The 15,931-nt window shown below is 52.9% G+C and overlaps 3 protein-coding genes across 3 annotated transcripts; 2 read left to right on the top strand and 1 right to left on the bottom strand.

The window, feature by feature from the left end:
• Positions 1–601: 601 nt before the first annotated feature.
• On the top strand, positions 602–12,166 carry PHYSODRAFT_332231 (hypothetical protein; the record flags this gene model as incomplete). Its single annotated transcript, XM_009529201.1, has 10 exons — positions 602–1,630; positions 1,700–1,975; positions 2,081–2,180; positions 4,182–6,087; positions 6,165–7,277; positions 7,406–7,739; positions 7,814–7,889; positions 8,309–8,453; positions 8,491–9,379; positions 11,531–12,166. 10 exons carry the CDS (start codon positions 602–604, stop codon positions 12,164–12,166), a joined length of 6,504 nt encoding a protein of 2,167 aa, XP_009527496.1.
• A 234-nt stretch (positions 12,167–12,400) lies between these two features.
• On the top strand, positions 12,401–13,696 carry PHYSODRAFT_332230 (hypothetical protein; the record flags this gene model as incomplete). The annotated part of the gene is made up of 1 exon (XM_009529200.1): positions 12,401–13,696. The coding sequence occupies one exon, from the start codon at positions 12,401–12,403 to the stop codon at positions 13,694–13,696; it is 1,296 nt and encodes a 431-aa protein (XP_009527495.1).
• Positions 13,660–14,790, bottom strand: PHYSODRAFT_498553 (hypothetical protein; the record flags this gene model as incomplete). The annotated part of the gene is made up of 1 exon (XM_009529199.1): positions 13,660–14,790. The coding sequence occupies one exon, from the start codon at positions 14,788–14,790 to the stop codon at positions 13,660–13,662; it is 1,131 nt and encodes a 376-aa protein (XP_009527494.1).
• Between the last annotated feature and the right edge of the window lie 1,141 nt (positions 14,791–15,931).

Genomic DNA, 15,931 nt, shown 5'->3' with positions numbered 1-15,931 from the left:
TAGTCTACGCAGGACGGAGGGGAGGGTATTTCCGGACAGGAGGAGGAGGAGGGTGGTTTCGTGAAGTAGAATGCGCGTCTCACTTCCCGTCACTTGAGCTGGGCGACGCGAGTCCAAGTGGCCGAGAGGGGCCACAGCCAGCGAGTAAGTAAGGTGGGAGCGGCCGATAGATCAGCTCGCTAGCCCTCGGGAAGAGCCTAGATCTGCCGTCCAGCACCTCGCATGGTCCACTGATGGTCCACAGCTGGATAAAGAAACGCTCGTACTGCTCAAAGAAGGCGGCGGGAGCAAGCTCCGCTCGGTTGCGCACTCCGATTTGTAAACTGAAACTTTCAGTCTGAAACACTTGCTGGAGCAATACCGGAATTCTAATTTGTATATTTAGAACTGTACATCTTCCAAGTTTCAGAGTTAGCAAACTTTGCAGGTACAGGGGCCGCGGCCTCAAGAACAGTTTAGCTCTAAAATTACGCGGAACTGCGAGAAGAATAAAACCCAAAGAGAGCGGCACCTAATGTTATTTTTGCCCATGTTCGTGCGCGGCAACCTCGAGGGACTCCGCGATTCCGTCAGCCTCAGCCCCTGTGCTTGCTTGTCCGCCATGGTCGAGACGCTCGCCAAGACGCCGGTGAGCCGCAGCAAGAGCAGCAAGGGCAGCCGCGTGAGCAAGGCCAGCGACAAGCGCTCGTGGATGACGTCCATGAGCCGGCGCTCCGTGAGCCGCGTGCACTCGCCCTTCAGCCTGCACACGCGCGTGGCGCACGTGCTGGCCGAGGACCGGCGGGACGCACTGGACCCTAGTTCTAGGGTCTGCACAACCTGGAGTCAACTGCTTTTGCTGCTGATCCTGGCCGAGACCTTCCTGCTGCCGTATTTATTGGCCTTCGAGCCCTCGGCCATGGAGCAGGTTTCGCTGCTGTTCCTGCTGCTGGCGGCCTGTGAGGGGTTCTTCGCTCTGGACCTGTTCGTACAGGCACATACGGGCTACTATCGGGACGGCAACCTCATCCGAGACAAAGTAGATACACGACGAAGGTACCTCTGCTCCAGACAATTCGTGCTGGATCTGGTGGCCATCCTGCCAGGCCAGGCCTTGGTGCTGGTGTATCCGGATATTGTGCTCAAGACGATGTTTTTGAAGCTATTCCGATGGTCCCGACTGCCGCAGCTTCTGTTGCTTCTGGACGAGCTGTACGCCAAGAACTTCGTCGCGCTTAAACTGCTCAAGGTCTTGGTCTCGACGGTGTACCTGGCGCACATTTTGGCGTGCGTGCGGCACAGCTTCGGCTACGACGAGAGCGGGACGAATTTGTGGCTGCCACAGACTCGACGGCCGAGTGAGTCTCTGCTCAGAGATTATTTAGCGGCGCTGTTCTGGAGCGTGGGGATCATGACGGGGTACTTTGAAGGGGAAATCCCGCGCCACATCTCCGAGTTTCTGTTTACGATACTGGTGGCGCTCTGCGGGTTTTCCGTGTTCGTGACAATATGCGCAACGATATTCGTGATATCCAAGTGTCAAAGCGGAAATACTGAAGCGGTGGAGGCACGAATAAACCAACTTGTGCATGTACTCTCCTTCCACAGGGTTCCGGAATACCAACAAGCGAAGGCGATTGAGTACCTCCAGGTAAGACTCGCTCTAATTTATTTTCAAAACGTTTTGGTGAACTAAGTACTACTAGCTTTGTTGTCACAGCGCTATTACACTGATGCTGAGTCGACGGATCGGGACACGGCCAAGATCCTGTGCCCGTCAATAGCCAACGACATCCAGGTAGAACTGCTCAAGTCGACGATCGCCCGGGTCCCGATCTTTGATGGTTACAGTGACAGATTTATCGTGGCTATCACGAGCCTTTTGGAGATGATTGCCGTTCCTGCGCAGACAACTTTGATTTCTCCAGAGACGTACGGTCATGCGATGTACGTTGTGGGCTCGGGGGTTTTCGCTATTCTCGTTCAGTCCGTGTCCGTACAAGAGATTCGAAAAGGCTCGTGTTTCGGAGAACTTTTCGTATTCTCCCCGATACCAAGCAGAGCGACAGTAATATCGGCGACATACGCAATTTTGTGCAAGCTGTCGCGGTTCCACTGTGAGCGAGTGCTTGAAGGATATCCCGACTGTGCCGGTGTGATCGCGGGTCATGTGAACTATATGCTTCGCAAGGCCAACAGCAGTAAGGACAACAATGCCAGCGAGGCTTCATCGTCCACTTCGAGCACTCCTGCAGGAAGTTCAAGAGCTCTGAAGTCCCGGCGATCCTCTAGAGCAAGTCGAGTTATAACAGAAACGTCCAATCTTGTCAAGGCCTTGTCAAGAAGAAGTAGCGTGAGCGAGGAAGAACTCCATCAACCCGACAGAGCTCGATATCCCTCGGCCGAAAGAAGCACACATGTACACCGGGTCCTACTTGCGCGAGATCACCACGGAACTGATGCCATCATTGACGAGTGAAACTCCCCCTGGCTCGTCGGCTCCGTTCATGAGAACAATGACTCCGACTCGGCTTCCTCATCAGCAGGGCCCCGCTATTTCTCATGTTTACAGTCATCAGGGAATGTGGCGTCTGTTGCTATTCCGAAGGTGCATCGACCACCAGTCTCGGACGCGAATGTGGTGGCTCTTGCTGCTTCTATCCAACATGTTATACTGCTGGCTGATGGTGCCCGTCCAAATTACGTTTCCGCTCTGGCAGCGAGCAACGCTGATCACCCAGACAACTGACACCATTTCAAACGCTGGTCTCCTCGTAGACCTCATTTTGAATTTGAATCTGTCTTACACGGCCGACTCGTGACAAAATTATGGATCCGATGGTCACCGCGCAGCGATATGTCAAGGGCGAACTATTCTTCGATTTGCTGTGCGCATTTCCCTATGAATATTTCTACGTGGAGAGGTACGCGCTGATGCGACTGCCTCGTCTTCTACGTGTGTGGAGGCTGGGAAAATACTTGAAATAGATCGCGTGTTTCATCTGCTTGAGCAGCAGACGGCAACTATTTCTCCTCGGGCTGTTGTTTTTCATCATTTGCCACGTCGTCACGTGTATTCACTTTGGCGTATCGTATATCGAAGGCTTCAGCCCGAATGATAAGAAAGCGAGGATATCCCCCCCAGTCTTTGCCTGCGCAGGCTAAACGCAACACACTTGGATGATTGCAACGGCACAATACTCGACGAAAGCGTGAACCGAAGGGAACTAGACGCCGTCACGGCCACGGAATACTTCCGGTCCCATTACGTAGCTGTGGGCGTGTTCACATCTCCTGGAAACAGCGTGGAGCCTACCAGTAGTCTACAGTTAATTGTGGCGTTGCTCTTCATGCTTGGGGGCTTCTTAGTATCCGCCATTATCGTCGACACCGTACAGAAACGCTTTACCGCCTCCGCATTCGAGCAGAAAGAATTTTTCGAGACGAGTACACGGATTCGGCGTTTCCTTCACCGCCAAGATGTTCCGATACTGATTCATCACTGAGCCAAGTCGTTCCTGGATTACTGGTGGTCCGCGCATCGTGGCGCTGTGATTAGCGAGTTGTTAGCAGATTTACCTCGATCAATTCGGCTGGAGTTGCTGCAGAGTATTTGCACGCATATATTGCAGACGCTAAGACAACTGCAGGGTCTGCACTCAGCCAGTCAATCCCTCGATGAAATCCTGATTGAAAACGCTAAATTCGTGCTGTATGGCCAGAGCGAGACCATATATCGCCACGGGGACTATGCTACGGGGATATATTTCCTACTCGCAGGGGAGATCAGCATCGTGAAAATGGGCGGAACGCCATGCGAAGTACCCCGAGGAGGGTATTTCGGCGCAGCTGCACTAACTGAACAGGAGCGTGGAGAAGGCTAGACGGAGCACGTGAGCGCTACTAGTGGTTGCATTCTGTTATTTGTTTTTCGGGACCAGTTGCAAACTATGGATACTATATTCCCTGGGTTCAATGCAGAGCTGCTTTCATATGGTCAGCGGCTACTCAGCAAGAAGCGCTCAGACAGGTCTATCAGCACATTCCAAGACGGAACACCTGACATTCAAGCAGCACAACGAGCCATGAATGAGCTGACACCGCGACGGAACTTATCGGATCTTGCCCAGGACCCCGACTCGACATTTGCGTTGATATGGGAGACGTGGGTGTTTGTAGTAATGACGGTGCAATGGGTGCAGATCAGCTTTCAAATGTGCTTTCCGTTGGGGACGAGCACAAGACTGCGGATGCGCTCATGATTTTTATGGAGCTTACATTTCTTCTGGACACATTTGTCCGATCCCGTCTTGGCTTTTACGAGTACGGAAACAAAGTCATGGAGCTACAGCGCATCAAGCACAAGTATCTCAAGTCGGGAACCTTCGCTATGGATATTGTTGTATTAGTTCCGCTATATGTCGTCAACTGGGAGGTGCCTGTCCACTACCGATGGAATCTAATTAACGTGAACAAGCTGCTGCGCTTATTCAAGTTTCCCAGACAGCTGCAGGCTCTTGAAACGCGATATCTGAAGCTAACGACGGAGCTGCACTTGTTCAAGCTGCTTTACTACACGTTCATGCTGTCGCATTTCCTGGCGTGTATGTGGTTTAACTTCGCGTCCAAGGCTGCAGTCCCGAGCATTACTTCGACTGTGACGGCGTTCGGTATCGACGCGTGGTTACCAGGCAAAAACCTGGAGAAGGCCTCGCTGATGCTCCAGTACATGGCTTCTCTGTACTGGTCTTTCGGCCTAATGTCATCTTCAGGCAACTCTGCGTTCCCCCAGACCACAGCTCAAAGCATCTTTAGCGTGGTCACGATGGCGTCTGGATTCTTCCTCTTCGCTTACGTGGTGGGCAACTTCGTGGTGGGCAACTTCACGGACATAATCGACCTCACAAGCTCCAAGGCTCGAAATTTTAACGCCAAGATGGGCGCTGTGCGTCAAATGCTCGACCACTTCGCTATGGCAGACGCTCTCCAGGAGCGTGTGAAGACTTTTCTACTCTTCAAGCGTCACCACACCATCACAGAGGAGCACATCCTCGTGCATTGTCTTCCCCCTTCGTTGCTCACAGATATTCGCCTGGTGTACATGAAGCCTATGATCGATAAAGTGGAATTTCTCACGGGCATGGAGTCGTCTATTACGCGCATGCTCGTCTCGCAGTTTCAGCAAGTTCTCGTTTCCCGCGGCGAATTTGTTTTCAAGCTGGGCGAAAGTGGAAGTGACATGTTCTTTATATTTACGGGGGTTCTACACGTATTGTTGCCATCCCGGGTAGCAAATCCGACTAAAACAACGTTTAAAATCGTCGCTGAGATTTTAGCCGGGCGAATGGAGGTTGTGGACGGCGCGTCATCCCACGCTGACCCCCAAGAGAACGATATTATCGCCGGTATGAAGCACAAATCCGTCAAAGACGAGTTGAAGAAAGTCAGCAAAGTCTCGGATGGCAGCTACTTTGGCGAAAATGCATTCTTCACCAACAAGAAACACGACGCGTACATCCAGGAGCACACCTCCTGCATCTTGTACCGGTTATCGCGTGAATCCCTGGAGCTGGTGTTCGACCGATACCCGAAATGGAAGCAAAAAGTACTGCGCATCGCCAATATTCACCGGGAGCAGGCGCGACTGGTCCACCTCTCGCGTAAAAAACAACGACTCGGATTAACCACTGCTGCTAGCATGCTGTCACGCTCGGATATCATGAATTGGCACGCTGAGAGCTTGAAGGAGATACGGCATCACACACATTTGCAACGAATCAACGATCATAGCAGCCCAAATGTGATGTACCGAGCAATCCTCAAGGCTCTCTCCAGGTTGTGTGACTATGCTCTTCATGGCGTCGACGTGCAGAGTCAAATTCACTTGTTTTGGCTCCGATTCGTCATATCCTGTACCGCGTACGTCTCTATCCTGATCCCGTACGAGCTCACTATGGATCCGATGGACCGTGCGACTGCAGCGACTACGATAGCGAAACGTTGCGAGTTATTGTGCGAGGTCGTTTTCGCGCTGGACGTGTGGTTTAGCTGGCACATTCGCGAATCGCCTGACGCTATGGAGCTTTACGATGAAAATCTACGCAGATTGTACCGCAAAGAGCGAATGTACTGGGACCTCATCGCTACGATTCCTGTTTACGATATGCTGTCTTGTTCAAATGCAGTCCGTGGTTCAAAATGCTGCGCTGCGTCAAGATTCTCAACATGAAACGATACCTGGACGAACTAAATCGGCGCAGTGTAGCCAGCGAGATCACGCGCTTCTCACATGTGTCGATGTTGTACTTGTTGGTGATATATTGGTCGGCTTGTGCCTATCTAGCAGTGGCCACCAGAGTGGGCTTTGCTTCAGACTGGGAAGATTGGCTCCCATCTCAAGAATTGCAGCTCGAGGACCCTCTAAACCCGTCCTCGAAGCAACTAGCACTCCGCCTTCTTCGCGGACTCTCCTTCGCTGTCACCACAATTGTCAAGAAGACGTACATCCCTACACCCACGACAGCGCTTGTGTTCGTGTTCCACATTGTGATGTCGTTCATCGGTCTCCTGGTCATGTCGTACGTGATCGGGGAGCTCGCAAGTCTCTTCATATCGTACATCGATCTCGAAGTTGGATTCCGCAAGAACTGCATCGCTGTCGAGCTGTACCTACGCCGTCTTCGACTGAGTGAGCAGCTTAAAGCCCGCACGACTGCCTTTATGACGTCGCTGTGGTCCTCTCACGCGGGTGTTAATTACGAGGAGCTTCTGGCCGAAATGCCGTGTGATATCCGTGTAGCGTGTGTGCTCCACGTCTCGAACAAGCCCTTGGACTGGTTCATAATGAAAGTTGCAACCCCGCTGTGCTGGGAAGGGGACGAAAGCACTGACGCACTCACTCTTTCGTTGGCCAAGCGACTACGCTTTGAGAGCTACCCGCGCGACGAAAACGTCGTCGCCGAAGGCAGCGTCGTTCGCGCCATGTACTTCGTGATCAAAGGCCATTTGAAGATGGAGAGCCGATTTCTCATCCACCGCGCACTGGGTCTCCGTGACGGCAGCTACTTCGGTGAACGCGGATTGCTCGCCTGTAATATCAGTGCCTACAATGTACGCACGGTGCGCGCGTGCGATCTGCTTTCGCTGAGCTCCGAGGCCTTTGCTCAAGTGCTAAACAAGTATCCCTTCTCACGTCTGGCGCTCAAGCTCTGCTATGCTGCGTCCAAGCTTCTGAAGGTGCAGAATATAGCGTCGTGCTCAAAGCCAAACATGGAGGAGCACTGGGGGGCGGCGCTGCTGTCCTTACTTCATACCATTCGAGATCAGCGCTTGGCAACTTTAGCTGCCAACGACCGAGCGGGCGTTTATACTGACGCCGATGCATCGTTTACTGCATCTGCTGTTGTTTTGAACGGTGATTTGACAGCGTTGTCCACCCTGAAGGGCCCGCTGCCTTCGATGCGTCGGGGGCCTCAACTAGAATCAAGGAGGCGGAGGGGCAAGGGATGCAGCAGAACAATGACGCACCAGCAAAGAGGCCAGAATTCAAGGCACCACCGACAGTCACCGCTGAATGGGGAGAGCTACCTGCTCACATCGATGAAATGTTTAACGCGCTGGATACAGCTCAATGCTGCTTTGAGGCGTTTGCACCGCTGCTCCACATCGTACTGGCGACCGACCCGCTTGATTGGAAAGCAAGCTTTGATTCATCAACTAGCGCTAAGATAGCGCCAGAGGCGTCAACTCCAGCTAAAGAGGTACAGACACGTCCTACGGATTAATCGTCACCGGCGCTACATCATGAGTAGCATGACGATTTGCTGCGATCAAGTATCTCGCGTCTGACCGCAGAACTGAGATCTTGGCCATCGCCGCGATCCTTTGCAGGACCCGCACGCCACCAAGCGGTAGAGTGCAGGTGTGCGGTGACTGAGAGTGCTGGTGATGGTATCATAGTAGGGTTGGGTACCTCCGAGTTCATGCTGATCTTTGCCTGAAGTGCTCGGAGGCAACTAATTATCGGCTGGTGAGAGTCATTCCGTGGTAGTGTTGACCTGATCAACAGGTTAGGCGTTGCAGGTAGACCGGCGGATTAGAACTGAGCAGAACTATGATTGTTTGTCGGATGGCAGATTGGGAAACTGCGATAACCTCTTCGTCTCTTCGATTGCAAGTTCGGCGGTGCCATCGATAATAACTGAGAAGGCGATTTATTTAGTTTTTGCTGCGCAGGTGGGTGAGCAGTTGAGGTCGAGGGCTTCCATGTCTAACTTGCGACTATTTTTGTTTGTTTCGCCCGCGTACACACTCATTGCATGCAACGAAGATGATGAGAGGAGGTGCGAAGGGCAAGGCGAGTGCTCGGAGCAAGGTGAGCGCGAAGAGCAGGATGAGCGCCAGAAGCAGAGTGAGCACAAGAAGCAGTGTGGCCAGCAGGAGCAGCGATATGCAGTCGTGGATAATGTCCCGCGGTCGTCGATCTGTAGGCCGCGCACACGGCTCCTTCAGTCTACACACCCGGGTGGGCAAAGTGTTAGCAGACGACCGTCAGAATGCCTTCGACCCGAACGCGCGCGCCGTGAAGCTCTGGGACCAAGCCCTCCTGCTCTGTCTCCTCCTCGAGGCGTTCGTGCTACCCTATTTTTTATCGTTCCAGCCCGAGGTCGTTGGCGCGATGTCGACGTTTTCTGTGCTGGTGGTCGCGGGTGATGTTGTATTCGCGATAGACTTGTTAGTGCAAGCCCACATGGGCTACTACTCGGACGGGAATCTCATTCGAGACAAGAAGCGCACGATCCGGAGATATGTGCGCTCGCCTCAGTTCGCATTGGATTTTATCGCCATAGTACCGACTCAGGTGCTGGTAATAGGATACCCTAAGCTGGTGAACGAGCTGCTGTTCCTGAAACTTTTGAGGTGGTCGCGACTCCCCCACCTCGTGTCGAGTGTGGATGAATTTTACGCCAAGCATTTCGTGGTGCTAAAACTTCTCAAGGTGTTGGTATCTACCGTGTATCTGGCGCATGTTCTAGCGTGCGTACGCTACATCTTCGGAGAGGATCAAAACCATACTGATCCATGGCTGCCGAAAGCCCTGTCGCACGGACACTCGCTGCACCGAGATTATCTAATGTCGCTCTTCTGGAGCGTGGGGATCATGACGGGACTTTTCGAGGGAGAACTGCCTCGCCACAGTTCGGAATTCCTGTTCACGATCTTGGTTTCGCTCTGCGGGTTCTCCATGTTCACGACGTTATGCGCTACAATCTTCGTGATCTCGAAGTGTGAGAGTGGCAACGCTGAAGCGATGAGCGCGCGCATCAATCAACTCGTGCATGTGCTCTCATTCCACCACGTACCGGAAAGCCAGCAAACTCAAGCCATCGAGTACCTAAAGGTAAGTTGTGGAAACTGTATCGTGCATGGTAACAACCTAAAAGACTAACAAATATTTCCCCTGTGTCTTTTAGCGCTATTATACTGATGCTGAGTCCGCAGACCGAGAGACCGCGAAATTTTGTGTCCATCCATCGCCAACGACATCCAAGTGGAGCTGCTAAAGTCGATTTTTTTTTAATATCGTTGAGGTGTACTGAGTTACTGGCCTTGTGGCCGAACTTCTAATCCCCCTTTCATCCTCAAGAGCAAGAGGAGTGGGTTTGATATGTAAGATGTGCATGTCCCTATAAGCTAAGCCGTGGCTTCGCTTAGAGAGAAGAGGGCATGAGGATTTCTTGTCCTGTGTTCGTGTCTGCCCATTTCCTGTAGTCATTCATCAAGAAGCTGAGAACGCCCGGGTATCGTCGTTTCACCAGGTCCCTATTCATGGGTTCATCCTGCTGACTTCGTCTGGAATCCATAGCGAGGTTCGCAAGACAATCTGCCATCTTGTTGTGGCAACGGTAGTGGTGTCTCCATGAAGCTACGCGCACCGAGTCTGCTAGGCGCCGTGCTCTGTCATAAATAGGCTGAAGCACCCGAGCTTTTGGCCGCCTGCGCTCCCGTATCATCCGTAAGACGAGTTGACTATCTCCTACTATGTGCACCTGTTTGAGTTTGCGCTTGTCCACGTGGTGTAGCAATCGGAGCAATCCGTTGAATTCTGCGAAATTGTTTGTACACGTAGGACGTAGCAGCGAGATGCTGCTCAACCAGACGATTCGTGGTACCCCGCACTCGTCGACCTGGATGACTTCCGCCTGGTCCAGGATTTCCACGCGATTCTCCATCGATGAAGCCAACATAGTGCTCGGGCTGCGATGGACTCTCTCCCGGAGCTACGATGTCGTCTGAGTTTTGTTGGTGCAGACGCTTCCTCGTGTCCATGGCGCTGGCCCAGTCGCCCGCATTTTTCCTATCTAGTTGGAATGTTGAAGCCACAATATCAAAACCGGTCTGTAGCCGAGCGTGAAAAGAGGCGTCCCGTTCATTTGTTGCTCTTCCTGCCGCAGTCGTGTTGTAAATCATATCCACGCGGGCTCGCCAAATCGACGCTAGCGTTTCTACCACGGCAAAGCTCCAATATTTGTTGACGACAGCATGAACTGCATCCGTAGTCTGTAACTTGTGCAAACGGGAGTTCTGTTTTGCCAACTCCATTCCGTAACGCACGCATTTCCCAGGAGGATAAGTCAGTCTACATGAGAAGATTTCGGTAATGCTCGGTGCATTGGACTCAGTATCAAGCTGCGCAAAAATGCTTCGAGTAGTCTTCCACCTCCTTTGCGCGTGCGGGCATTCCCAAAAGACATGAGAAAGCGCGATGTTGACGTGATGTGTGCATTCCGCGTGGGGGCATGCTTGGCGCTTGAGCGGTGGGGCCCACAGCGACAAAGCACGGAGTTTGAGTCTATACAGGAGTGAGTGCTGGTATGAGGAGGTGCCTGGGATTCTCGAAATGTTCATCCATTGGACTTGGTCCAAAGCCGAGTTGATAACACCGCTTTCTCGGGCCCACGCAATTACTGCGTTTTCGATTCGTTGTTTCCCCTTCAACATCCTTTTCTCTCCAGCTTGACGCTTGTATTTCGCTCGAGTTTGCGGCCACCTTGCCGTTCCGGCCCATGTGACTGCCAAGCGAGTCACCAGTTGGTGGGGAACTGTCCACACCGTGGCGACGGGCACCCCGAGAAAAGTGGCTATGGCTTGATCTAACAGTGGTGGAGTGGTATGCTCCAGAACACTAGGCTCCATAGAGCCCCATGTGTGAGTTACAACATGCGCCGGTCCGTCACTAAGCAGGAATTCATGGTGTGGGTCTGGTAATTTGGATGAAGCCGGTGCCAGTAGAGAAAAGCGTTTGCACATTATTTCAAGCTGCCCCGTAGTCGTAAAGAGTGGCAGATCGCGTAGTTTCAGCTGCTTTACGCCGTCTCCGACAAAGCGACCGAATCGTTCTTCTAGGAAGCGTGCGTAAGTCTGAACTCCGACGAGTATTGAACGGAGATCACACACTAACTCGCCATTTATCCATCGTGTTGTGACACCGTGTCGCTTTCGAAACTTAGCCAGCAATGCGGTCTGTCCGCTGATACTATTTTCCGGGAAGGCTGGTGCTAGCGAGCGCGCCACCCAGACGCTACCATTTGTCCACATCGAATTTCGGAGATTTTTGGGGGTCTTCCCGCGCCACACTGGAGTGATCATCATCTCTGTTATACCGTCCCGCGAGCGCAAAATATCCCCAACCACTCTGATAATTCCCGAGCTCTCGAAAGCCCAGTCGCCTATGCTAAAGTCGACACTGGCCCAAATCTCGCTCTTTGTCGGCTGCAACGACCAGTTTATCGTGGCCATGACGAGTCTGCTCGAATTGGCTGCAGTGCCAGCTCAGACCACATTATTCTCCGAAGGCGACCACGGGAGCGCGATGTACGTCGTCCGATCAGGAGTTCTTGCCGTCGTAGCCCGATCCGTGACTGTACTGGAGATGCGGAAGGGGAGTTGCTTCGGCGAGCTGTTTGTGTTCTCTTCGCTGCCCTGCACGGCCACGGTCATCTCGACTACGTACGCGAATCTGTACAAGCTCTCTCGATTCCACCGCGAGCGCGTGCTGGAGGGGTACCCGGACTGCGCGTCGGTCATCGCTGTCCACGTGAAAGACATCCTCAGGCAGCTCAACATCAGCGAAGACGACTCGGGCAGCAATACGTCGTACAACTCCATCTCGTCTCGAAGCAATTGACGAAGAGCAGCGCTCCGTCGAGCTTCCGTCACCATTGGAGGCATTACAGGCGCGCTGGCGAGAGTTCGAGGGGCGTCGAGAGGGAGCAGCTTCTTGTCCTCCCAACGAATAAGCATCTCGCGCAAGCAGTCCAAGAAAAACTCCATTGGTCCGTTGCTGCAGGACCTCCCTCAGCCAGGTCTTAAGCCAGTTAACATTGAGCATCTCTCACGAGACACGAGAACAGATACAACGATGTCAACGGACGATCTGCTCTCGCACACTCTGACAACGAAGAATGACCACGAACCTCCACCGTTCGAGCAACGCCAAGGACCAAAGCTCAAGATGGTGTACAAACACCACGGCCTGTGGCGGCTGATTCTGCTCCAGAGATGCATCGACTTTGATTCTCCCGCGCGAATGTGGTGGCTGCTGCTGCTGTTCTCGAACCTTTGCTACTGCTGGATCATGGTCCCTGTCCAAGTGATTTTCCCGCTCTGGCAGCGCCCGTCGTGGGTCACTCAATCCATCGACTCCATCTCGAATATCGGCCTGCTGCTTGACCTCGTTTTGAATCTGAATCTCGCCTACATGATTGAGTCGGACAAAGTCATGGATCCGAAGCTGAGTGCACTTCGACACCTCCGGACGGGGTTTCGTTTCGATCTCCTGTGCGCGTTGCCCTACAAGTATCTGCACATGGAGGCGTATGGACTCATGCGGTTGCCTCGCCTCCTGCGCGTGTTCCATTTGAAGCGGCACCTGAAAGAGCTGGACCACTTCATCCAGTTGAACAGCAGGCGACAGCTTGTGCTGCTGATCCTCCTGTTCTTCATGATGTTCCACGTCGTAGCGTGCATTTACTTCGGCATTTCGTACCTCGAAGGGTTCGATCCAAACGAGAACGAAGCTTGGGTCTGCCCTACCAGCCTCTGCTTGCGCCGACTGAACGCAACGCACTTGGCGAACTGCAACGGCGTGATATTCGATGAGAATATGAACCGACGAGAGCTGGGAGAGATTGCGGCCATGGAGTACTTCCGCTCGCTTTATTACGCTGTAGGGGTCTTGGCGTCGCCTGGGAACACCGTGGAGCCAACTAGTGACGTTCAACTGGTAGCAGCGTTGATCCTCATGCTCGGAGGTTTCTTGATATCGGGCGTTGTAGTGGACAACGTACAGAAGCGCTTTACCGCCTCCGCCTTCGAGCAGAAGCAGTTTATCGAGACGAATACTCGCATTCAGCTGTTCCTTCGACGACAGAAGGCCCCGCTAGCTATACACCACCGTGTCAAGTCCTTTTTGGATTACTGGTGGTCTTCGCATCGGGGCGCGGTTCTCCGTGACTTACTCGCAGATCTGCCACACTCAATGCGACTGGAACTGCTACGAAGTATTTGTACCCCGGTTCTGCAGACGCTAGCACTACTGCAGGGTGTGCATCCTGTACGGGACAAGCTCGAAGAAGTTATGGTGGAGAACGCCAGCTTTATTCTTTTCAGTCAAGTCGCTCACGATTCTGGGGGTGTGCCAAACGCGGCACAATGATGACGAAGTTGCATTGTAGCACCACCACTGCCGGGGTATCCGGGCGTGGGGGATGCCCCTAAACTTGATGCAATGCGGGCTTCTGCAGCATTTGCGACCATCCGCGATGTCAACTGCCCACTTATGCGCGTGTATCGTTCGACTGCGTCGGACTTCCATCTCCCAAACAGCTTCACTGCCAGACTATCAAAACCAGCATTAAACAGCGCCGTAGCGCCGCCACTTCGAAGGGAGTGCGAGGCGTAGTCTTGCGGATTATGGCCAGCTCGACCAGCAGCAGCCTTTATCGCTCTTACCACGTCGGATACTTGCAAATTGTGAGATGCATCCACCTTGCACAGTAACTCGCCCGCATCAATACGAAGCGCCTTGTGGTGACGAACTAGGTACAATGCTGCTAGTACAGGGCAACACCACCGATGCCCAGATCTCGCCAATTCTCGAGAAGTACCCTTGCCAAATTGGTCGGATATACTCCCTCGAAATTGTAGAATCACCGAAGTCACATCATGAAGGTTTCGGGTCTCGTGGCCTCTAGCATCCACAAATTTGACATCCGCTCTCCGAATTGCGTAGTCGTGCATCCTTGAACCTTGAGCCAAATATTCGGATCTTCTCAAAAGAAAGAAGAAGCCCAGCACCGAAGCCCCCCAAATGACCCGGTGCTGGGCAACTGCGAAATCGAGGAGCTCATGCAGGCACTTGAGGATTGCGCTTGTAACGGGAGATTTTGGCTTGCTTGATGGGTCTTTCCGCCGCATTGCGGTGATAGCGAGTTGGTGGCCCGGCAAAAGGCCGACGTTGTAACCAAGGGTTCGCCTATGATGCCACGCAATATGGCTGACTTTAGAGAGCACGGTCGAGGCAGAATTCCCCGATCCCGATTTTCCCCAGCCATATTTCCAGCAGTACGTGGCGAAAAGGGCGAGCTGGTACGAATGTTGCCGGCGGTCTTCTGGCAGCCATTTTGCGAATTGAAGCCGCTCACACCATCTACACCACTGTGTCCATGTGCTTGCATACTTGATCTTGGACGTCGTGGCCAGTGACTCGGACTGAAGAGATTCGAGAAGTCGATGTAAATTTTCCTGCATTCTTGTGGAACTTGTGTCTGCACCCAACACGAAGAAAAATTAGTCCATCGAGCAATGTAAGGTTCGGGCCAAGCTCGCGAAGCTGCATCAGCCATCCAATTGGCCGATCCTGGAATATGATCCGCCGATACTCGAAGGTTGAAATACACTTCAGCCAGACCAATCGCCCGATTTATTTCTTGGCTGAACGCGTTGTTGGAGTGCATCCGATTGCACCAACTCACAGCTGCGGCATTGTCACTCCAACACTTGACATGAATTGTGCGTCCGTTCGCTTGTGTGCTCCACTTTGAACCCCACGACCACAACGCGATGGCAATGTACAAGTGTTCCCTGACATTGATTGAAAACTCGTCATGGCCGCTACCAACTTTGTCGATGAGCAATTTCTCTTCGTCATCAAACTGGATCTGTATATATGACTCGCAGGCGGGATCAAGCACGGCTAGCCCGAGGTTGGACGCGTCCATATACAGCTCCACGTCCGGTGCCGGCAGCTCGCCAAACATCGCAAGCGGTAATTCAGCAAAACAACCATGCATTAAAATGTGCCGAAACCACACGAGATCTGTTTTGGCCCCTGCTGTAAGTTTAATTCTGCCGAACCGTGGTGCTGATGTACACAGTGTCTACAATCGTTGGTAAAAAGGCTTGGCTGTTGGCAGACAATTAGCCACGTGGCGAAGAGAACCCAGTAGCTTGTACAGTTCGGATTTTGACGCTGTGCCGCGTTGCTCCACCGCACTGGCGCGAGCACGAGCTTTAGCGATCTTCTCTTCTGGTATCGATACGGTGCGGCGCTCGGTGTTCCATAGTAGACCCAGAACAACAATTTCCACACTCCATTCCGAAAAGTTTGCCTCATTGATCGAACGGGGCCCTAAGACAGCCAACATAGCGTGTCGTAAAGTAGCTTCAGCGAGTTCTAACCTGTTCTGGACATCCGGTTCGACCAAGACATGGTCATCTACCCACTCGTAAGGAAAAAATGGGTTCGTGTCGCTCGAGTCGGACACCGCTGCAGGTGAACTTCTGCCCATTAGCCACGTGATGGCACGGCCAAAGCGTGCGTAGCAGGGGGGCGAACCTGACCAGCCAAATGGTGCCGCCATATCGACGACGAGAATGCCGAGTTCTTTCA

This window comes from Phytophthora sojae, assembly GCF_000149755.1.
Source record: "Phytophthora sojae unplaced genomic scaffold PHYSOscaffold_4, whole genome shotgun sequence".
Classification (NCBI taxonomy): domain Eukaryota; phylum Oomycota; class Peronosporomycetes; order Peronosporales; family Peronosporaceae; genus Phytophthora; species Phytophthora sojae.
The sequence above is the reverse complement of the archived record's forward strand: the minus strand, read 5'-3'. Positions and strand labels throughout refer to the sequence as shown.